General features: G+C 38.9%; 1 protein-coding gene across 1 annotated transcript in view; it reads right to left on the bottom strand.

The window, feature by feature from the left end:
- Positions 1-840: 840 nt before the first annotated feature.
- Positions 841-25,034, bottom strand: part of LOC128876966 (uncharacterized) — a 70,801-nt gene continuing 46,607 nt past the window's right edge. The window contains exons 2-5 of the mRNA XM_054123833.1: positions 22,967-23,069; positions 12,689-12,822; positions 5,857-5,947; positions 841-1,444 (exon numbers count right to left, since the gene is read on the bottom strand). Of these exons, the coding sequence (XP_053979808.1) occupies positions 1,403-1,444; positions 5,857-5,947; positions 12,689-12,822; positions 22,967-23,056 (357 nt within the window). The 5' untranslated portion in view covers positions 23,057-23,069 and the 3' untranslated portion in view covers positions 841-1,402. The remainder of the gene's footprint in view (positions 1,445-5,856; positions 5,948-12,688; positions 12,823-22,966; positions 23,070-25,034) is intronic.

Here is a 25,034-nt window from a genome sequence, read left to right as displayed (position 1 = left end):
CCACTGTCTCCTTTAAATCACCGCGCAAACTCGTGAATTTGTACGAATAACGATGAATCGTAACTGGAGGTTTCATTAGCTCAGCGACGTTAAATGAATATAACACAATTAAGCCACTTAGCGCGACGATCTATCAATTACTCGGATACGAAATGGGGTAATGAGAAACGTGTCCATCATTACTGAAACTGAAACAGCTGTGCGATCGGCATAGGTGTTCCTTTATGGTAGATAACGTAGTATTAAAGCACGCCAATCGAGAGATGTAATAAATCACGAAAACTTAATTTTCAATTTAGCTCGACGGTTCGATAATTGATCATTCAAATTGTACGTACAGAAGGACCTCGATTAATCGACTTAATCAGACCTGAAACAAGTAGGTCGAATCGATACCCATCATGGCTGATCTAGTTCTAGGGAAGGACAGTTCAAACCTTGTCTAGTTACGAAATTATCATTTAAGGTAGAAATGCTTCCTGGCACAAAAATTTATAGAAACAAAGAACTGTTAGAAGTATCGTTACGATAAAATTATATTTGACATAATGACCTGTTCCTGACATATATCCCATTTAATTTTTCCCAGAAACAAAGCTCTCTGATCAAAAATTTTATTTACTTTATTCCCTCCTACTTGTGGACACATTTTTTCACGTAACATAATCAGCTCAATATTCTCAGGTTACAAGTCACACGTTGTAAACGCTCCTCAACTTCTTGCCTATTCTTGGACATTGCCAGGCAAACTTATTGCGATACAGTCCACGTTTCACCACGGTCCTCGCATTTTTCTAAAAACGAAAGTACCTCGGCTTCTTCCTTCCTAGCGCCGTTCGCGTCTCCGTTGAAGTAATGTGTCTGAGCCAGGGTGCACTGCGGTTCTGTAATTGGACACCACTAATGCACCCCCAACCTCGTTTGTCGAACGTGAAGGGAATGAAAAGGAAAGAAAGGGAGAACGAGGTGAACGGATCGAAAGGCGGCGTGTAACGAAAGAAAATAGAAAAACGAATGAAAAGTAAAAACGGGTAGCATGGTGGAAAGGAAGGCAGGAACGAAAAGTATGAGTCGATACGGAAGTCGTCGTTATTTAGTTTATTCGTTCATCCGATCTGTTTCCTCTTCGGCTCACTATTTCCTCCTCCGCTGTCTTTTTCCTCAACGGTTTGTTTACCCATCGTTTTATATACCCCCGATGTCTATTTTGTGCGTTTCTCTTCAAATAATAATTAAAAAAATGAAGTAGAATAAATACGTTTTGTGTTGTGTATTTAATTGCACCAGCTAGCGTTATGGCAGCTAAAATAAACTGGGTCAGTTTATTGTTTTCGTTTTAATCTCGTGTTTTCCACAACTGGCATGTGCACGTTTAGTTTTCAAATTATAGTTTATCCTGCACTTAGGAGGCTGATTCGTACCAAGGCTCTTGAGGTGGAATGTACTGAAAATACTTTCGCTGTAGAATCTTAATTACAAAAGATAATTGAAGGTAAATGGAGATGTAAGTACTTCTTTATGAAATGAAGTTCTGTTCCTTTTATTTTAAGGAATTTTGTTGAAGAGGACTCTACGGAGCTGAAAGTTTGAGATTAAACGATAATATGAAATCCGTTATTGTTTGCCCTGAGTGCCAGCAAATGTAGACGTCTTCACCATAGCAAACATTTATTTCTATTTACAAGGGGATTGAGGTAATCCCCTGAGTCTAAGTACGAGGTCAATTAAAACTGGTTTAACCGTAGAAGGCTATTTCAGCCGGATTTAACTACTTGGGATTAGTACACGGTGGCACGTAAAGTCTATATGCATTATTATGTCACCATCTACGTGACACTTCCCAAAATAGTTCGCACTAAATATTGAATATGCAGCCCTGTTCATGCCAGAGTGGCCAGAAACTATCTTCGATTAGTGAAGGCCACAACGCATAAATACACCACACTCTGCCGTTGCTTTCAATTCGTCAGGAAGCTTTCTTGAAACAATTTTGTACACTTGATGAATGGAAAAATGAATCATAGCAAATATAAAAAAAAAACATTGTGTCTGTAGAACCTTAGGTGTAGAAAATTTCTTTTCATTCGACGGGTTTGATGTGTATAGTAATTCCAGTAAAATATAAACACCACTCCTTTCATTTAAAAAAAATGAAACATCAATGAAACTACTCCATTTTCCAAATTGTATAGTACTAAATAACTGGACCATCTCCACTCTAACTATTGCACAAGTGAAAAGAAAAATCCCAGATTGGTTACGGTTCAATGCCCTCTGTTACACAACACACCCAATTTATCGAGAAGAAATTGAATCACGGATTGTTTACAGATGCCTCAACGAATCCACCGTTGCGACTTGACACCTCGACGATGCTGTAACATCTACAATTCCAGCTGACCTTACCGCATTCAAATAAAAGATCTATAGCTCCCCCGTCGACGAAAATCCCTCGACTCCCAGGCACGTACCGCGTGTTCTTCTTTTTTTAATTTCCCAGGCTCGACGGTTTTGTTTTTGATCACGTCGTTCCCCACCAACCGTTTCATATTCCTCCCGACTTCGCCTTTCATGCTATCCGTTTCAGCTTCTCCTAGCAAACATGGCTACGCTTTCGTCGACGTCAGTCGATACACTTCGCCACGTCTTTCATATTTCATTCTTCCTGGCAGTCTTCCTCCAACTCCGTCGTCCGTTTCGCTCCTTCGTAATTCCCCGTTCATCGCGAACACCGACTTTCTTCTTGCGTTGCTTTATTATCCGCCTGGTGATCCAGCTCTTCAGCTCTGCAATTTCCTCCATCGTTTTTGCGCTTCGTCATCCGGCCAAGGTACGTACCGTCTCCTCTTCGACGTTTTCATTTCTTTCCATCCTGGACGAGTCACAGATTTCATATTATTTCCTGTGTAGTGCGTTTTCCCTTTTCTATCTGTCCCCTGTGTCCCATTATCCTCCCGCCCACGACCGTTTCTTCGACGTTCAATATGCGATCCCGGTACAGCGTTGTCTTTACGATTTCAACGTCTCGTTCCGTGCGTCTCGTATCGAATACTTGCTTGACGTCTGCTACGGGGTAAATGCTTCCTAGGTGTGTTTGTGTTGTGCGATGTGGGCGTCAAAGCTCGTCTTGTGGGAGATTGGAGACGTTTGGGGTCTTGACCATCAATTTTACTCTTGAATGATTAGTGTTCATTTTAGGTCTTAACCTTTGTGGAGACTGATGAATCTTGTCTTTGGAATCGAAAGGTACACACTGGATCTAAACATCAATAGTTGAAGATCGGCAGGGTTCTTATATTTTGTATACATCCAAGGCTTTGAATTTGTTGTGATGTAAAATGGACCGTTTCCTCAGCTTCTCATATTCCTTGAGATGTTTTAAAAGAATTCCAATCTTTCGCTGTAAAGATTATACAGAATCGATAGAAAATAAATAATTCCAGGTGAAATATCCTACGACGTTTACCAGGTGTTTATACATTTACTAACTCAGAATGAAGTGGCTCTTACCAACTCAACCATTTCGCCCTACAATTGACTTGCATGGATTCAGCAATTTCGAAGCAATAATACGTTTAACAGGTACAAATAATTCATACATATTCAGATTCTGCGCGGTATGAAGTATATTAATTTTATGCGCTCCATGAATATTGAAAACAACCTCTGGAATTTTCATTCCGTTCTTAGAGATACTGCTGTGCTTAACTTTCCCTTATGGTTACGTTCGTCTTCATATTTACGTTGCTGTGGTTTTAGTTAATCTTCCGAAGCTCTACGTTTTCAACCAATACAAATTACCATTGATGTCTACCAGAGTGATCAGTGTTTATAGGCTTGGGTTCAGAAAGATCCAACTTAAGGCATTCAAAGGTTATTTACTCAACCTTCGTAATCTTGGATCCAAAGAGACCCAACCTGAGGCTTCCGAACTACACTTACTCAACTTCAAATACCAGCCAATCAATAATCTACCCTCTGTTAAATCAAAATCCAACGATACGAGAAGATAAGTCGCAGAAATTAGTTTTAAAAGTTGCAGAAGCTCCGTGGGGCAATTCGACAGGAGTATAAGACGACTGCCGGTGGTAGCTTCGATATCTCGAACTACGGGCCTCACCTTATCAGCGGATACCGGATTTGCTCGTTTCTTCCATCGTTCCAGTCGCAGTTGCTCGTCACAGTTCGGGTCAACTCCCGGTAACTTTAGTCGCTCTCTCCAGCCACCGAATCTTGAGATAGACTCGCCAAGTCTCGATTGCTTCGAGCTCTCGAAACGCGGTCCTCTTCGAGTCCGGAGTCCAGGACCTCCTTGGTCTTCGGCAAAGCGCGATAATCCGGCCAAACTTTCATTTGCTCGAAGACGGTGGCTTAAAACGACCGAAATCAGACGGAGAAGCTGGGGGCGAGAGAAAGACGGAGGGCTGAACGAGCCGAGAGGGGTTGGAACGATGGCCGAAGGGTGGCACGCAGGAATTGAATCTATTATTCCGAGGGCTCGACGACGGAACGCTGAAGGGAAAGATCCCGTAGCTAGGCTCTCGTCGAAACTTTGCCTCGTTCTTTTAGATACCGTCGTTATATTATTTTCCTCGTGGAATGAGATTGAGCTTTTCCACTGTCCATCTACCGTTCGACGGGCTCCCGTGAAATCGTAGGTTTCCGTAGATTAATGCTGCGAATATTCCAAGTTGTTGTTTGCGTTCGTACCAACTTGGTAAATGGATTGCTCGGCGAGGGAGTGCGAACGATGTTCGCGAGTGCAGTGGTGCACAAACATTTTTCGTTGCTGGGTTAGGTGAAGTAGGGCAATGTTCTTTTTTTTGGAGCATGTTTCAGGCGAGGGTGAATGTATATGATATTATATTTCAACTTGAAATGGGGTCAAAGTGAAAAGAAAGTGGAAATTATTTTTACGGTTATTACCTGTGTGTATTACCTGTTTGATACACTTAGACCATAGATATAACCCATAAAAAACTTCAAAAAAGTAAACAAATTACGCCAAGTACATGAAAAAGTCGAGAACTAAAAGGGGTATTATTGAATAAATCACAAAAAGTAAAAGCTACCCATAAAAAAAAAATACGTGAAAGTAAAAACAGATGTGAAATCGAAATGAGGTGTGAAACTGTCACCTTGTTTGTCACACGTACATTTTTTTATCATTATCACAACTCTATCATTATCACACTCTGATCAAGATCAAATTATATTAGGGGGACCAGAAAGTAATGTCGTTTTTGCGAATGTCAATACTTGTTCAATATTTATCAGCTCACTGTGTATCGATTGATTTTTATCGATCAGGTATCGAAAATTTGCACACTAGATAGCAAAAGATTGTTGATAACGAGGACGACTACATAATTGATTGAAAGTACAAACGTATTATAAAATTTATTTGTTTGAATTTAATGTAAAAGAAACTACATTACTTTCTGGTCCCTTTAATACATATTATTTTTTAATCAAGGACACGTGGAAATAATTACTGTATGAGTCATCCACTATCGTATTTTGCGGACACATAAATTCATAATTCAAGGATCCCGTAGAGATATGATGTTCGACGATGCTCGAGTAAAACTTATTAAATTTTGTGTGCAGCAGCGTCTACCAGAGGATATCCAATTCCTTGAAAAGTCAAGGAAGAGTCTCCGAGCTTCGCTGCCTGGAGAGACAGTCGATCGATGGAATTTATTTAACGAACAGCCGAGTCACGGTGAAAATAGCGAAGGACGCTCGGGGGTTTCTCAGCCAACAAATAATAGATCGAGTTGCGATGATCGAGAGAACCATTTATCTTCCCGTGAATCACGGAAGGAGAAGAAAGAATAATGACAAAACGCTTACCTTCCCCGAGGCCCTCGAGTTGCATAAGAGAACACCGGCGGCGTGGATTCTGTACTCCTTGTCGAGCTGTTCATGTTGTCCTTGAATTTTCCTGCGGGCAAAGCAAATGGAAAATGGCGACTCAGAAAACATTATTCCTTCGTTAATGGGCCGCAGGGAGAATGCTTTTTATTTGATATAGGTAATCTGGCTCGAAGTGGGATTAGTTTCACGTCGGATTCAGAAAAGTACTTATGGAAGCAATTGTTAACGAGAACCTTAATTTTATCGTTAAAAAAATTTATCAAATATTCGAGTCTTGTTTAATTTCGTTCATTTAATATTCATTGGCCTTGTGACTTCATATGGACCTTTTCAATCATACTCGACGTACATTGTTTTTATTTAATTGTAATTTAATATTACAGCAGGCTTTTGCGTTACCGAAAATGTAAAATGTAAAGTATTGAATAGAGATATAATTTATAGAAATAATTCAATCAATTATTCCTATGCATTTATCAAAATTAGAAGACAAGTAGAGGGCTTTATGATTTTTTTATTTTGTGAATTATATAAATATATTCCTCTTAATTCCGCGATCCCTAGACAATTAGCGTGTTCGCAAAGTTATCGGACGCCTAATGAAGCCAGCAGCGATTGCTTTCGGTTTGTATAACGGTCTTCGTTCTTCGCGAGAAAAAAATTAAGCGTTAAAGCGATCAACTAGGGAAAGACGACGGTGGCTGCGCCAGCGAATTCTTCCAAGCGGTTTCCGCCCAGTGATTTAGGAATCGAAAAAGTTCCACGAACGGACGAACGTCTCTCAGAAAACTTCGGCAATTACGCGAAAGCAAACAATCTTACGAATTCATGGCGCGAGTCTGGCTCGTTTGACCCCTCTTTTCCAAGGAGTCGACACCATTCGAGACTCGAATCCGTAGGGACACTATCGAAATTGAATACTCAGAGTCAGCGTTTTATTTTTCTAATCACATCCACAATCCCCTGTTACCACCTTTTTCGTGGAAAATACCTTCCCTGGGAACTTTCCACTCTACCGGAGCACTTCAGGTGCGCTGGTCAGAGTTATTAGATGGCTGTTCGCCCAAATGACTTCCATAACGGTTAATAAATAATTTCTCTTGCATAGCACTTGTACGTTTTTCAAGCTGATGCAAAAGTTAATAATTTATTGTAGCTGATCAGTCTTGTCAACTGAATCCTGTCTTCTGTATTGTTGATATTTTGGTAGATATATGTAAACTCATGTATTTTGTAAATTCCTGACAGCTGCGGTAAAAAATGTATGTATTCGTAATTATTACGAGCTTATAAAACATTTAAGATGAATTAGTAGAAGATTGTAACCTCATAAATTGATTAACGTTTACACAAATCAACTCCTATTAAATGTCACAATACTTTAAAAGATTTAATATGTACTTCGAATAAATTTATCAACCGTATCGAGCGATTCGTGCGCGATAAAATAACGGACAGGCCACTGGTGCGCGTTAGCTGTTGTTGACAAAAAATAATTAAACCCGCAACATAAATACGCGACGAGGGATTAGAGGAACTACTTTTATCTGCGAAAGGAAGTTTTTCGTGTCACGTTGGAAGATTTATGTCAAGGGCGAGCGTTTTCAAATTCTACGCGAAATTAAGTACGCGAATTTAGTATAATTTAGTGTCCATCAACCGCCACCGTGCGATGAACGCGGTTTCTAAATTACGCAATGTAAATTCTAAAGGCTATTCTAAAGCCCGTTCGAGTTGAAATTTACCACGACAAATGTAAATTTCATAACCAGTATATTTTCGCGCGAACAAAACGTGGTATTTTCTCGAAAGTTCTTTGATTCCTTCATTTTCGCGAAAAATTTTTGAACATCTTGTCATTCTTAGATCATCGTGATACCACTAAAAAATTGTATGCAAACGATGATAGTTCAAAAAGCTTGAGAGGCGGGAGAAAGGAAATTAGAAACTGGAGAGATGTTCCATTCGAGAACATCAGAATTATGATCAGAAACAACAGGAATTGAAACAAGCTTACACTTTGATTGCGGAGTTCCAGGAATTTAATAATTATATTATCATAAGGAAGCCTACTAACACTAATTACCAGGCAAACTCAAAACAAGGGTATGGCAACTTTGGCTCCTTAAGGAGAAATGGTTCGTTTGAAGAGAGAAATTTGCAAATGTTAACAATTTATATCCAGGTACTACTTCTTTAATTATCTCCTTTTACTAAGTTCTATTAAACGTAGATAGATTTTAATATTTCGTATATTCATACTAATTTGAGAAAATTGCCATTCTGGGGAATAACTGGTATCCGTTTTCCTGCATTAAATTTGTGACTTCATACGACAATCATTTGACAGGAAACGAGAAACAACATGGGCGAGAGAAACGAGATTGTTTAGGGATTTCAAGCTAAGCTCGTGGACGAACCGTGTGACGACAGTGATACATGAGTCTTTAGGCCAGTGGACTCGCTCAATCTTTAAACTACCATGACGTCACGCCGTTACACTGCTTGTTAAATTTATCGCTTAAATTTATATAGAAATTTCATAAATTCAACAAGTCACATCATTATTTCATGCTTTTGACAAGCTGTGCAACAATCTCGTGTTACGATAATTCCAGATTGCTTTCAATGCATATGTAAAATAGAAATTAACCGATCCAGTTTTAACACACAAATGTAACTTGATAATTTTAACATACTAATTCGCAACAACGTAATCACATGATAATTCACACGCAGGTTTTTAGACGGGTGCGTAATTAAGCTTGAAATGCATTCGAAACGTCATTAATATTTACGATTATTAAACGATATACGTACGTTAACTGAATACGGACGAATGCTAATTTTAAATCCATATTGCAATTAATTACCGAAATACGCGGCACGATCAAATATTAACAATTTCACTCGACTTCTGGACTTAAAACTCTCAAAAATCAGACATATTGGGAACAAGACAACACTATTGATTTTTGTGAAGCTTTTATAAAAATAGTATACATTGTTTAATTGTTACACATTTCTGAAATTTGTTTCAGGAAGAAACGTTCAATAATAGAGACTTAAATGAATCAAATATTCTTATCTATGTTATCTAAATAATCGCCCGCACAATGTTTCATCCTCCTATTATTTTCGATACCCAACGTTCTTCTGTGTTATATAAGTTACAATATCATACGAATGCTGCCATCCTGCCAGGTTTCGTATATTCTCGGTAGTCTGGTGCACGTTATATCGTGTCTTTATTTTCCAGCCCAGAAAAAGAAGATCGTGGAAAACGGGCATCGAGCGTTCGTTCTGTGAATAATTCTTCGCCTTCTACGCTCCGTTTCCGCATTCAATTTCTCGTTTCCCGTTCAGAATCGTCAATTATTGCGTTGTTCCTTGCACGTGTTTCCCTAAACGCGACGCAATATTTTGCGCTGCTGGGTAGGTAAAGGAGGCCGAGAGTTCACAGAAAGAACACAGGGCCCGAATAAATAATTCACCAGCGGGAAACACTGGCGCCGCTCGGGAACTGCGTTTCCGCTCTGGTAATAATGCAGCCACCCTAAACGAAAATACACGGAACAGTGGGATTCTGTACGAATAAATTGTTATTCGAACCAGAAGTCATTCCAACGATACTCGAGTCTATCATCAGTGAATGAATAATTCTATGAAGCACCCTGGTAGGTGTAAACAGTTTGTTTCTCATAGCATAAACTATTGGATTTGCACCAAAAGTTATTACTAACAAAAATATAAACGATGAAATTTCCTATCAGGAAGTGCAATATATTTTAAGATTGGAAATCTTTTTATTTTCGAACAGCCGAAATTCATATCCGATGAAATGAGTGGATAGTGACAGAATAAATATGTCCCGTTACACAACTTGTCGTCCAATCCTTCGTCACGAATAATATCGAGCTAATGACTACGAACTTGTAAAGTGTAAAGTGTAAAGTGTAAAGTGTAAAGTTTAAAGTGAAATTAGAGATAGATTAGTCAAGCGAACGATACGCGTCCATGGAATGAAACACTATGTGCTCGAGGTTCAGTAATAATTAATAGTTTACACCTAAACGACGTGCAAACTTGAGACTTTGACTTGGAACGACATTAATTTTCTTCTTTAATCGTTGACAAGTTCCAGAGTGACAAGTTAGAGTTGAAATAAAGATTCTAAAAATACATTCGCAGTGCTCCCTCGCATGTTGCAACAGCCCAACCTTGACCCGAGTTGCAACCTGCGAGGCAGGTAGATGAAACATATCCCTCCAATTATTCCAGACGTAGTTGCCAATCTCCCGTGTTAAAAATTCTCGGAGGACAAAAAATTAAATTTCACACGGTACACTTTTTGCAAACGTAGAAATTCCGCTACGTGGCGATGTCATACATGTATTATTGCCGTATAATCAACGAGGCAGCGCCGTCATCAGCAAACAGGGCCGAAACGTCCCGAGCCACGGATACGAGTTGGGCAAACAGCGTCGAAGCGCGAAAACGACGACCGAAGGGGGAGAAAGAATCACGGTAGCTTTACATATCGCTGACTCGAAGCTTTTTTTATCGCAAAGCATCGGGGACGCCTAAGTTCCAGCGACGCCTCGAGCGTGACGGCGTCTCGCGAGTGCGCCTTCGACGATCCTAATTTTCGTGATTCAGGAAATCCCCGTGCACCTGTTAGCTGAATCTCGACGCGCTGGATTTATCGCTGGGAGAAAGGAAATTGGATGTTTGCCGGTAACACTCATTACGAGAGCAGAGTACTATTTACTGGAAGCGCGAGACGCCGCTGAGACTGCATTTAGACGTTGGAATTGATTCTGACGTGGCAAGAAGTAAGGGCTCCACATAGTACTTGAAGATACCATTAATGAAACACAGGTGGTGCGGAATGCATCAGATTTTTTTGTTTCGACAGCTAGCCCGGTAAGCGTTTAGTGATATGAAAAAATATTATTCTGCAGTTTCTTCTAGAAAACCTTTTTAGTTGACGAAACAAGAAGGAAGAAACGAGATCATTAAAAACATTGTATTGAGATACAGTACACTAGATAAGTTTGTAAATTAACATTTTTACTGCAAAGACAACTGATTTATTCTAAGTAAATTAAATGTGAAACTAACGATTTACAGTATCTTTTTCAGAATGAATACTTATAGAGATCATTTTACTCCATTCTACATAAAATAATGAATTTCCTAAAAGAGCCTCCAGGGACTCGATACACCCGCTAGAAAAATCGTGGTGGGAACGATATCATTTTTCATGTTTAATTGTAATCGTGGATGCTTTCATTTAAAATTAAAAAAGCCAAATATATTCTCTGTCATTTGCGTTTGATTAAAAAAGCTTTCAAATTTTCATCCTGCGATACAATTAACCTCCAATTTATATTCAACACATGACAGATGAAAAATGCTGTACCTTCCATTCGTTATTCAAAAGGCTACTCTAAATTCGCCAGTGCCCCGAAACGCAAAATTCCGAACAGACTTTCTCGTCGGCATACGCGTTCAAATTACCGAGCGATAATCGCGCACACGAAGCAGCAAAACTGTAACGTGGGACGCTCGACGACAAACATTGGCACCGTGAATTCGTCACGTCTAATTACAGTACGCAAATAATTAAACGCGGCGTATTTTACGGTAGGGAAAACTATGAAAGTTCACCGTTTCGTGTTCGACTACGAACCTAGGACCGCGCGGCCCCGAAGCTACGCGAAACTGCATAATTCCACGGTAGTTTGATCAAATTGTTAGTTCGCCCGGAGGACAGGCGCTAATAAATCTTGAACAAGTTAATCCTCCCTCCCTTTTCTCCCTTTCGGGGCGGGAAAGTGAACTCCCGGGGCCAGAGTTCGTGTTGCGGGGAGTCCAGTGCCAACTTGCAAAATATATTATTCGAAAACCACCAACGGGGGAGAATGGATGTTTCCTTAGCTGACTTTTTCGTCCCCGCAGTCCGTTTCGATAGTGCCGCATGGGAGTTTCGAGATTCGACGACGCGGGAAGCAGAAAAGGCTTTCAGTGGAATTATTCTGGCGATGACGTAGTCATCTTGCTTTTACTTTCTTTTATGAGGGGTTTTATTATCGTTTCGTTTCAAGGAATTTTTTTGCGTCGATGAAATAGGGATTTGCAACGAGTCGGAGTGCAACGTAGTGTTTCAGGTCCTTCTATTTTATTATACTGCTGCGATATCGATTATTTATATCACTTAATGTGTTTTGGAGAATGATGACAGAGTCAGTTTATTTTGTGTAGTATTTGTAATGCTGGGTTCTGTTACACACGCTGGCAGAGTCGGGCGAATTTTTATTGAAACAGTGAGTCACGAATGGCACACGAAAATAGGTTTTATTTCTAAAATTTAACTCTGATTTAAATGTTCATTTTTGCGAATAGAATGTATTCAATTTCAGACATCCAATCATTTAGAGAATTAAAAATCGCTATTCAAAGTCGATGGTTTACTTAATGTTTTTTACGTTAATGGATTGTGGTGAGCGGAGATGCAATATTGAATACTCTTTTCGTTCATTATCCTTCATACTTTGTAAATTGTGAACAGTAGAACGCACTCTCCATTATTTTGTGCATACTCTGTTACGAGTAGAACCAACATTTATTTATTTTCCAATTTGTAAGTGAGACTCAAATTATTGACAGTATTTGGTAGATTGAAAGTAAGGATTATTAGTCATGTAATAATGTAATAAGAAAACATTATTTATGATATAAACATATTTACATATTCTATTATCGAATTCTATTGTCTGACCAAATACGCATCGATTCTACTTACGATATGGCGTGCAGCAACTCCTGTCTCTGCTTCTCCTTAACCTTCACGCTTCCTCCTTCTGCAAGGGCAACTTGTAATTCTCTCTGAAGAACCGCTAACTTTCGGCGTTCACCTTCCAAAAGCAGAGAAGTAACCTGTAACAATGAATTTCAATAGAAAAATTAGAAACGTACAGCATCGATCCAAGATTCAGGAAAGATTCAAAGAATTCATGACTAATCAAGTAAAACATATTAAAATGTGAATGTTTATGACAGACTAGAATAGAAAATTATTTTGTAAATTGTTCTCTGAAAAGTGAATTCTTTCTGCAATCGATCTTACCAACAGAAGAAAACTTTCCCTCTGATGATACTGCTATTAAGCTCACCGGGATTGACCTAACTATTTTATGGAACTAAAACAACATTTTGGTTTTTTTTTAATAACTTCATGCTGTACCTGTTATAATGTTTACTGACGCTGCTAGAGCTCACACTTACCACTTTAGAATCAGAAAGGACACGATTTAAAATTTGAAAATCTTAAAGTAGGTTGCCCACTTTCCAAATAAATAATTTTTATACTGTCCTTCTTGTATTTTGCATTAAAAAAAAATTAAATCTGATTTACATTAATTTTTTAGTAAGATGTATTATTTCTTCTGAAGTTAGAAATTGTCTCGTTTGCTCATTAATGACTCAAACTAGGAAATAAACAATTTCGAGTTGTGTCACTTATAAAACATGTACACTAAACCTCTATGGGTACAACATAAAAAATTTTCTGCACCTGTTTGTTTCAATTCTCGCCACATTTAGCGCTGCAATCGTATTCCGTAACACTAAAGTTGAAATCAATACCAAAGTAGTGAACGTGTTCTAGAGTCCTTCGTCTTATCTATCATAGCCTTCCACTGGATGTCAGGTCACTTCGCTATCACGGCTGTGACAACACGAAACGAATGCAGTTCTCTCTTTTACCGATAACCAGTCACGACTCTCGAGCGATCATGCACCAACAGCAGATACAGACAATCCCTGCTGTACAAATTCAACAGAAAACAATATTTACATTCGCATTCTCATCGATACAACAGTTCAACGAATGGCGCACAATTCGAAGTACTCGTCGATCCACGACGTTGGATACATCGTTATCAATATGTGGTCACTGTGAAGTTCAGTATATTTTACGAAATCTACTGTCCTGATTTCTGAAACCTGAACGCCCTTAAAAACTTTAAACTTGATAAAAGTATAGAAATAATGTATCTAAATTGTAAGAGTGTACATTAGTTACCTAGTTCAGGTTTCTGAATAAGTGTGCGAGATTTGTCTTCTTTATAGGAACCAATTTCGACTTGATCATCAACAGTCACTTTAATTTAAAACGGAGTGGATTAGTATACGCGGTGGAACCTCGATAAATACAACATAATCGTTTGGAAGGGAACTCTGTTACACTGTGTCGACAAGTGGTAGGGACGGTTACTTGGCAACGGGCAAAGTTGAAGGTGGAAGTAATAGGTTGCAGTAACTATAAGTAGATAGCAAAATTGGAAAGTAATTGATTTTATTTTGTTATTTCTCTCGTCATCGAATTTGTATACTTCTCTTGCATCATCTACACTTACAATTTTGTTTTCAGACACCCAGTCTTACCTATTCTTAACAATTGTAATATTATACTATACAAAAATGTATCCTCATCCTATTTTACTACCCAAATGTAGTATCTCTGAACTTGTTTAACTAGGAAGCACTGTTTTAAATTCATTTAAATGAAGATGCATAAATAGTAGTCTCTATGGATTTAATTTCCATTTACAATTTTGAATCGTGGTGGTCATAATCTGAATATTCTTTTCGCTTGGGCAAAGAAAAATGGTTTCCTAAGAAATAACGATCACCGAGCGTAGCCAGTGCAAAATTCTCCTTCCTCTTTATCTCGATAACGATCTATCCTCTCTTTCTCTGTCTGTTGCTTTCTTCTAGATCCATCCACTGCGTATAGTAATGCACCAAGCGTAGGTGCATCCACGTGTGCATGTGGGTGTAGCACCGAACGTTGAACACGGAGAGCCTGCATAGATATATCCGAGGAGATAGGAGAACGAGCGCCGTAAGACGCGAACTGCGATCTGCGAGCGAGCCTGCATGCGAATGCGTTCCATAATTGGCTGAAACCGCTGGAACTTCCTACGATTACATGACTTATTATTCTCGGTTTATGATAATTCTACACTTTGTCTCTTTCCTCCAAAACCAGATCCTCCCGAATGATTCTTGGGAAACGTAGAAACGTTCTTGCGACTCGTCGCTGCTTCTCTTTTGGAAATTAAGCCACGTTCTCGATGAATGAAGCAAGGGATGATAATAAATGCATACAGAATTTTTTTTAAATTTAATGAACAGAAAATTAGAAATTAGATACAGAAGCGAGAAATTGTATACGTGAGTTTGCCCCAGAATTCGAGACTGTGGTTCTCTTCAGCGAACACCGCGAATTATGTAGAATAGAAGAAACTAATTAACTAGATGGTTATCAGAGCAACCTAGAATATTCATTTATTTACCCTCCACGATCCTCGAGTAGTTTTAACACGTGCAACGAAAGGTGCGTTGAGCTGAATTTTTTCGAGCGTAGCTTGGGTTAAAAGTATGAATGAAATTATTCGGTAATAAACATAGACCATGGAGCGTAAGTAGAATAACAGTCTAGAATGCTCTGCTAACCAACTGAATTATTCTTTCCCCGCTGCTTTAAATATCAAAACCTAAAGCATGGTGGATGACCAGTGACGATAACCGTCCTTCGACGAGAGGACATCGACAGCAGTCGGCCTATCGAACGCAATGGTGCAACTGATAATAACTCTTCGATCCACTCGACGTGAAAATTTGATGTCACCGCGAAAGTTGCGTAGATTTCCAGGTAAAGCGAATGTCGGTTAACTATAACAAATGATACGAAATTGCAGTTTGTTGCCAGTTGGAAACTACAGGTGTCCACGATTCGTTTTCCTGCTTGTTCAAATTTTCAGCCTGGTCTCCGCTTCTTCTTATTTTTTTTTCAAGGTCTTCATGCGGTTTCCCTTTCGAGTAATAGCATCGTGTCGTGAAGCGTTGTGCCACGACGCGGTTATCCTGCCGCTGCTGATTCGAAATCTTGGCTGGTTGCAGTCTCTCGCAATTTATACGCTGGACTGCCTACCAGTTGCCAGGAAATTAGTAAACGCGCCCGATTCTGCGATAAATTGGAGCAACGTTCGCGTGCAATAATACGTGTTCGCCGCGCGGTAGCTCGCCGTGCGTTCAATGTCTGTGTACGAGGGGCAATTGTCTGTTTTTTGTGGAGATAATCTGGAATCGTGCTAAGTAGTTTCCGCTTTTTGGAAGACTAGATCGAAATGGAAGTATATTCGTTTATAATGTTTAGGGTAAACTAGGTCTAATTAACCTATCATACAAAATATCAAACAAAAATTTATCCCCTTTCTATTTTGTTAACACAATTCATTATTTCTGAAATTGTTTAATTAGAAAGCACTGTTTAAAATTCTTTTAAGTGAAGATGCATAAATTTTCTTTTCGCTTGGCAAAGAAAACATTCCTAACTAGGAATGCTTAGGTTTCTATGTACAAATGATTGAAGATCGTCGCGATTGAGCTACGTATTTATGGTTTCCATAAGCATGTATTTAAATTAAAACAATTTTGACTCGATTGAGGATCATCTTTACAACAAGTGAGAATTACTATAGGGAATTTTTTTTAAATGATAAAAGAACATATTTCCTCAAATGCACTGTTCTAACTTGGCAGATGTAATTGCTGTAGTTAGTGTTAAGTATTGCAGATCCTATTTTTCTGACTAAGAATGTTCAATTGCTACAGAGTAATAACTCAGAGCTTCGTAATTAGCTTCGTATCGCTGTCAGATCTTTAATAACCAGGACCAGCGCCAAGTTGCACAAACTTACACACGTTTCGACAGACATCCTGTTCAACCGAGTTTTGGTTCCTCGTTTGCTCTGATGGATCAGTGGTATTGATCGAAGCGAAAAATTGTTGTTTCCTGTGCGAGGAAAACGTGACGCGCTTTCGAAAGACAGATAGACGTCTATAGATTTTCCATCTACGTATGAAGGTATAGTGTGCTCGTACGAGCCAAATTACGAAGCATGTCATTCACTTTTGTGGTTCATTAATAAACGTCCATCATCACGATAATAACCATGACAAGGAACATCGGCAAAATGTCACCCTTCTGTTTAGATAACATTTTCTAATCATTTGGAAAGCCAGTTGAAAAACTGCTGTGACAAAATTCAATGCAACTCCATTTTCCAATAAAAATTTTACAAGAAATACATCAATGTATATGAATTCAAATTTAAACCGTAGTCTGCAAGCTACAAATTTCCCAATATTACCCCTTTTACAAGAACTGACAGTACTTACACCCCTCGAATCGTTCGTAAATCCTGCTTCGTTGGACCTCACGTGGCGATCGAACGAGTCGCAAGCCTAACCGCAAAAAGCAGCGAAAGTGACATTAACGACGCTCCGCGTCCAGCTAAATTAGTCACCGTGGAAGGCGCATCTTGCTCAATTATACAGTTTCTCTTCGTCGTTCCTGCAATCGTCGATTTCTTGTCCAGTTCGCAGCTCGCAAAGTATCAAACGCGAATGAGCGCGTAAACGATCGTCTAAGTAGCGAGGAGAAATTTTATTTTCATCGGCGTACCCAAACGCCTTTTTGCTCGTTCGCGGACCCTGGTGTTGGCGTTTCACGGTTCACGTTCCTTTCATCGCGGATAATTTCATTCGTTTCGCTCGTAGCACTGTCGTCGTCATCGACAATCGAGATTCTGTCGTTACCTCGACGATCAAATGAAATCGTCCGGATATACTTTAATCGTGGTAATAACGGAACGATTTTTCTTGCTAGTCTTTTTTTTGGACGACAGCAATCGGAGCCCACCGATCGAATCGCGAAAGAGATCGGAGCTCTGTGTTTGCCCAAGCGTAATTAACTGAAACTCATGTTCTGCGTTTACTTCCGGGGGAATGTTTTTTCTGCGATTTACAGAAATCGAGGAAATCAATATTTATTCGCTACGATAGGACATGTAGGACCTTTTTCCTTGACCTATATATTTGTAGAATGTGCAATTGTGACATTTGTGTGATTGTGTAGACTTCTTCTCCAGCTCAATTGATATTTTCAAACTTCCCGTCGAATGACCATAGTGCTAGTTCATCCACCAGTCGACGTTCATCTTTCATATAATTTAACGAAAACTAATGTATCTTTTCCAATCATACTTTATGTCTCGAGCTGTAAGTCTTCACGTTATGTATCTCAAGTGCCGAAAAGTGTCTCTACCTCGATAATAAATAAATATGTTGCTTCAGCCAAGAAGAACCAACCACACTGTTAAATCACGCAAGAATCTTTCAAATTTTTACTCGTTTGCTATTGTTCACCTCTGTAGAGCAATTTCTTTCTGTGGATCTCTGCTTGCAACTCAATTTTTGCAACATTTAAGAATAACCAAAGAAAAGGAACTCCCCAAGAGCGCGGAAACCGCAGACCGCTCGAGGAAAAACTCGAAATAGAATAGAACGTTCACGCTGTTCTTCTACGAGTATTAATTTCGTTGGAAGCGTTTTCGATAACGCGTTGCGTTTAGCGTAAAAGTGAAAACGCTCCCGGGACCACGGAAGCGTAACCGGATAATGACGCGACCGATACGCGCTTGCACCGACGAAACGAATTGCGAAATCCGTCCCGCGCTTCTTTCTCCGTCGCTGGTTCGTTCCCTTTTCCTTTTCGTCGACGGGAACGAGATTCGATTAAATGTCATTTCGCACAGGCCTGAAACAGTCCCGACACTCGTCGAACGAGTATCGATTAATCGCCGCTGCGGGAGGCCTGAAAAGCCGACCCGTTAATTTTCGCTGGAAGCCTTCGATGATTTCGCGATCCCATTGCCACTGGTAATTAACGTCGATTAACCGAGTTTACTTTGTGCCTGAGCAGATAACGAAACGAGTTTGTTAAACCTTATTAGCCAAATTGAATTCTCTCGAATTGGACGGTCGTTTTATAGGCATTGCGCGATTCAGCTTTTGAGAATTGAAGTTATGGCTTCGTTCCTGGCGGTAATTTAAATTGTGCGGGGGGAAAATAATGGTCTCTTATTTCGGTGAACGTTTACGGGAGATGAAGCGAACCTTTTGTTGAAAGGGCAGGTATATGTATGTACAAGTGGAATCTAAATGTCCAAGACATTGGATCAATAACCTGTGCACTGTGACGACTTCATTTTTTATTCTATTTATATTTCTGAGTGCGCTATAAGCAAACTAGTTGCAAACTTGGAAATTTCATTTCCCTGTTCTTCAGTTTCTAACTCTACCTGTGTGCTTTCCAGGCATATGCCTTCGTTTCACGTTTATGCTTACGTTACAATATCAACTACATTTTAATTCATATTATCAAACTAAGCATACAGTTTGCTTTGAAGATGATCTCGTTAGAAACGTTTATTACAAGACATACCTGTTCGAACCAGTCAGTGTTCGGATAACCAAGAATCACTATTTAATCATTACCACTTAACCATCTACTACACATTAAAATAAAATCAAATTAGACAAACATTACGCGCTCTAACCGCCCAGCACATAACAACCAAACAAAATCACCATTACCGTCTAATAACCTCACAGTAATTACGTGATTACAGTATAATGACAGACGCTATCCATAAACCCAGAATCTATCAATCTCTTCATTACACCACACATGAAGCAACTCGCATCAAAATAAATTAAAACTAGATAATAATGATGAGCTCTACTCATCCTGTACGTGGCTATCAACCATCTAGACAATAACCATTAATAACGTCATAATAATCATGTGGACCCAGTGCAACGGCGACCACGAACCTCGAACGATTATCTTTTTCGTCACGCTGTATGAAAAAGAATTCGCGAGCATCGTCTTTCGAGAATAATCTATACCGGTATTTCCTTCGTCAAGTCCAAGCTGACCGAAACGACTGAAACCGATTTGTATCTCTGGCGATTTAATGAACACGTGACTCGGTATTACGGCTCGTTTACATTGGCGCGATTAAAACGACAGGGGTCTATCCGATCGGACGGGACACGATGCCAGGTTCTACGAACATTAAGCCCTGTCATTTATAATGAGCCGCGACCCGATTAATTAGGCTCGCGCCATATTGCCAAGCAATTAATAAACCCTCGTCAGTAATTACGACAGTAGCGCGGGCTACGTTCCATGCGAGTATTATCTACTCGTGCGATCAATTTACATTAGAACAGCAGCATTCCCCGTCCTAACATCTGTTTGTTCGATAATTCATGAAGCTCGCTGCTGAACGCATTCTTCTCCTAGGTATCTTCCTTTTTTCGCTTCATTTCAAGCCACGTTTACGCCGTGTGCCTCCTTTGATTTCTTTTTTCTTAAATCCATTCATGATCGTGGCAATTATTAAGAATTATGCTTTGTTTTAGTTTTACGTTTATTCATATTGTCTTTTATAATAAATGCATAGAATCGGTAATTTTATCCCATCGTACCATATATCTGCAAAACAGCTCAAGGTACTCGTGAAGTTTATTCGCGCGACAAAAAGAATATTTCTATCAAGAATAGCAAATAAAATAAAAACATAATTAACCATTATCTTTTGTTCGTCATATTTCTTGCCACGTAAACAATCATAAACACTACGCTTTATTAACACTTAAACGAGCTCGAATTGAGGATTTCCAATTACCTGCGTATATTTCTAATAATAAATATCGACTTACTCTCGTTAGAAGACAGCTTCCGATATGGTCAGTACCTTTCGACAAAGCTACGATAAAGAATTCCTCACGGTATTGAGAAAGTTTCCCAACGTAGATATTTCAATATTCAATGAAAATTTATTGAACCACGGTGAATAACAATCGTGCAACCGGTAGACGGTTAAACGATGAGTTTTACTAGAATAAAATGGAAGGATGGGCATAAACGAAAGGATAAGCGGCGAGCGTCTAATCCTGAAGATCTTAATATACGCGAGATGGTCGATCGTTATGTTCCACGGTCGCGGATTATTAAGAAATCGCCAGGGAAAGGCGAAATTATGACAAAAACTAAACTACCTCGGGTTCGTTTATTCGCGATTATATTCCACGCACAAAACGCGATATAAATGGCTGCCCTTCATCCGCGACTCTTTTTCAGCCCTAATAATAAAAACGTTGGGCAAGAAATAGATAAAATTGCGAGTGGATAAGCGTGCACATTCTGGTAGTTTGTTTTAAGTATTTCATATCCGTATATTAATATCCGTGTAATTTACATAGCGTTGAATTATTACATAAGGCAACGCTGTGAGCCTTTAACGTTGCATTGTACGTCATAGGCTGCTTTTAGTAACATTAATTGCCACGTTACCCTGGATTTCGTAACAATTTATCGCTTTAATTATATTTTATAAATAATCATTTGCACGTTTTAATAAATGTGATGAAAATCAACGGTACACGATCACTTGTCAATAATATAAAAAGTGCTTTCGAATTTCCGATTGGATCATAATTTTAATTAATTCGAGAAAATTATATGTTTGAGAAACAAGGAAGGAATTACTGAAGAAGTTTTATCGAAGAATATTTCACAATATTATCTTTCTTCGCTATAGACAAATTGCACTTGTTGCAATTATATTTACCTCTACCAAGAACAGACCAGAGGTCGTTGCGCAATCACGAGAAAGGTGGAGCAACGTGAAATCATTTTTCGGTGCAGTGAAGCGTGCAATGACGAAAATAAAACCTCCGCGGAAGGATTGGTAATGAGATCGGATAAAAATCGATCTCTGGATGGGTTCAAAGCTGCACGAAATCGAAAAGCCGAGTACTACCTGTGTTAATATGCTATTAATATAGCTCTGGAATCTACATAGTTAGGATCACTTTTCGTCCATCTGTCGAGAGAAAGTAGAGGCCTTTCTAAAACGATCGATCCTGGTCCTGGGTAAAAATCGATCGCAGGAAGTGAAAATCTATCACGCTGACACAGTGTATGTGAGTTCTCGTATTACTGCGAAATGGGTTCAGCCACCTTTCCCCATTCATAGCTCTGAATGTCGCAGAAGATTCGTGAATTATTAAATTATAATTTCAAGAATTAATTAATACTCAAAGTAAACAATAACTGATCAAGTAACTGAGAAACAGTGTTACCTACACGATTCAAGAACAAATAAATAAAATTGTAATCCTGACTCTTCTATTCTCTTATCTTCGAAATTTATTTGTTTCAATCTCGATGAAATTTCCTTTTAACATTCAAATTCCTTTATCAAACCTCACCAGAAAAAACAGTGAAACAGAACCACCGTTAAAAGTACCAAAACTTCCCGATTTAAAATAATAAAATTTCACATTAAATAAGTGGCTACAAGAACACTTTTCACTTCCACTATATTTCGCGTAGAAAGATCAATTTCACAGATGACACCGCGGAGGATCCCTTGATCCAATCGCGGTCCAGATACCTCGATCGAACACGAACAGAGAAAGGTGAGCGCAGAGAGTCGATCGAAGGAGAAAGAGACTGCAATGGACAGACTTTCCTCGGCCAGTTCGGTATCAAGTAGCCGTTTGTTCTAGCATAAGCGACACCGGTTTTCTGGGTCGCACCTCTCACTGGCCTATACTCGAGCTGGCAAAAGTGGCTATTGAATTTGCAACCATCGGCTTGCCAGGTGAATGGGCTATCGATTCTCGATTGAATTTGTTTCTGACCTCGACAAGGATACCGGAGGTTCGACGCCCTCTGCGAAAGGACTGTCGCGTTCACGCACGAGGTTCTTTAATCTTTCGCGACTGAAAAGTGGATGGTCCAGATTGGAGTTCAGTCTCTATTAGATGAATTTCATTGTAAATAACGAAGAAGATGCTTTTAGAGACTGGTTTAGGTATTAAACCTTGTAGAGCATAACAATACGAAGTGAATCAATTTATATGGAAATATTACGAGAATACAAAGAATTATTTATTGAATTTTTCAAAATGTAGAGTGTTATGAAATAACATAGAAATGTTAGTTTACTTGTCAATGTATTCTATTGTGCTGTGCAAAGTTCAATAAGTCTTTCTTTAACAATTCCCTCTTTCTAAGATAAAATACTGCTTTAGTAGAATTATTACAGTAGAAATAATGTTTTCGTATGAATAATAATTCAGTAATAATTACCTCGAGCTGCACACCGAAGAGATCTCGCGATCTACCAGGTCGTGACGTTTCTAACTCCTGCATTTCGGCTTCCCTTTCGGCCAGTCCCATTTCTCCTAAATATCTGCAAGAAGAAAAACAAAAATATATTTAATAGAACTCAAGAACATGAATGAACTGCTTTCGTCATTTAATTACAGAGTTATGAATATTATTTAATAACATGGGCTTATTTAATATACCGTCAGTCTCATAAATATTCGTACCCTCTAAAGAAGTTTGTCTAAATTAAATAATAGGTTTCATGTTTTAAAATAAACGTTTCGTTCGAAATATGTGCGTAAATAAACTTTACACTTGTGTATATATAATGAAAAATTTATTTGGGAACATCAAACCTATCATTTAATTTAGACAAATTTCTTCAATAAACACATCGAGTACGAATATTTGTAGGACTGACTGTATCAATGTATACATGTTCTCCAATGATCGCCAAACATCTAATCACGTATTCGTGCGAGCGAACCACAAACGCCCGTTCCACACCGATGAAAACACCTACAGAAACGACTCGACCGATAAAAACCCGTGTAACGGGTTCGAATTGAGGAGCAAAAGGTTAAGAGGTTAAAGAGAACAGCGCCCAGAGGTTTGCACACATTGTCTTCCCGCGGATGGCCGTGAATCATACGAAGCGAGGGGGAACAATCCCAGACGTTTCCAGATGCAATTAAACGTCTCTAAACGTTGCGTGCCGAGCGTGGCAACAAATCAAGTTCCTGCTTTTTTTTTTTCTCTTTTCTTCCTTTCCATTGCGACGCCCGAGCTTAATGCAATTAAGAAGAAAATTGCCGCGAAACCCACGCGAAAACGCGCAACAACAATGCGTCTCGCTGGAACAATGGATGCACTTGGAGCTACTCGCACGCGCAACGACTTTGACGATTCCGCCGACAGAGGAATTATTTGGTAATTACCTGTAATTAATCTTCGAGCGACACTTGACGCTTTGGATGCTAATCATCCTGACAAAGCGTCTTGGCTTATTAATTTATGGGCTAACAAAAGCGGGAATCGTGGCTGTTATGGGACGCGTTTGATGGGTTCCGTTTAATTGGATTAGGTTAACCGCGACACTTAAAATGTTATTGGTGATGTGCAAATTATTTATGGTTCGTTATTCGTTTGAGGTCAATAGAATTTAATTTCCGTTGTTCATATTATGAAGATCGATGAAATGAATTCTTTGAGATAAAAATATTAATTTGACGTGTAAAGGAAACTGTCATCGTAAATATTAGCTTCACGACATCGAAAGGATTTATTCAAAACGTCGATTACTTAAAGCTAATTTTACTCGCGCAAATATAAATAATTACATTCGATCCAACGGCTTTACGAGTCTATTTTATTTAATCGATAGCGAAATGACACGTTGTTGCGTTGGGAAACCTTCACCGCCGTTCTACGTCATCGATTGCGTTATAACCGGTATACATACGCAATTACGTGTTCTTTTTTTCGCATTAAGATTTCGTTATTCATTTACGTACGATGATTTTTACGACGAGATCGCGCAGAATTATAGAAGTAGCTATTTGCTTAATCGCTGGAAAGACGTCGACCATATGATTCGCCTTTCGTCTAACATGAAATGTTTATTACATTGAAATGAAGCTTCCCTTTGACATTTCTACCTTCGACGTCGTCTTTTCTGAACATTCTCACAAGTTTATATCACATACTTGACACTACACGTATTTTATTACGGACATAATAATATACTGCTCACCGTTTATCAAATCATTATGCAGTTTCATGAAAATATATGTATAGTGCAACAGGAAATGACTGTTACACGTTAACCATCACTTTATAGTTGGCACAAAGTCTTCGAATATTAATTTCTACAGTTGTTGGTCGACGATCATTGTTGCTTTCAATTTTGATTCGCTACCGCATGACGATTAATTACAGTCAGTCACATAAGTATTCGTACCCTCTATATTTATTGAAGAAATTTATCTAATTTAAATGATATACTTCATGTTCCCAAATCAATTTTCTGTCATAAATATGTACAGGA

The sequence above is a fragment of the Hylaeus volcanicus genome, chromosome 5, assembly GCF_026283585.1.
Source record: "Hylaeus volcanicus isolate JK05 chromosome 5, UHH_iyHylVolc1.0_haploid, whole genome shotgun sequence".
Taxonomy (NCBI): Eukaryota; Metazoa; Arthropoda; class Insecta; order Hymenoptera; family Colletidae; genus Hylaeus; species Hylaeus volcanicus.
The sequence above is the reverse complement of the archived record's forward strand: the minus strand, read 5'-3'. Positions and strand labels throughout refer to the sequence as shown.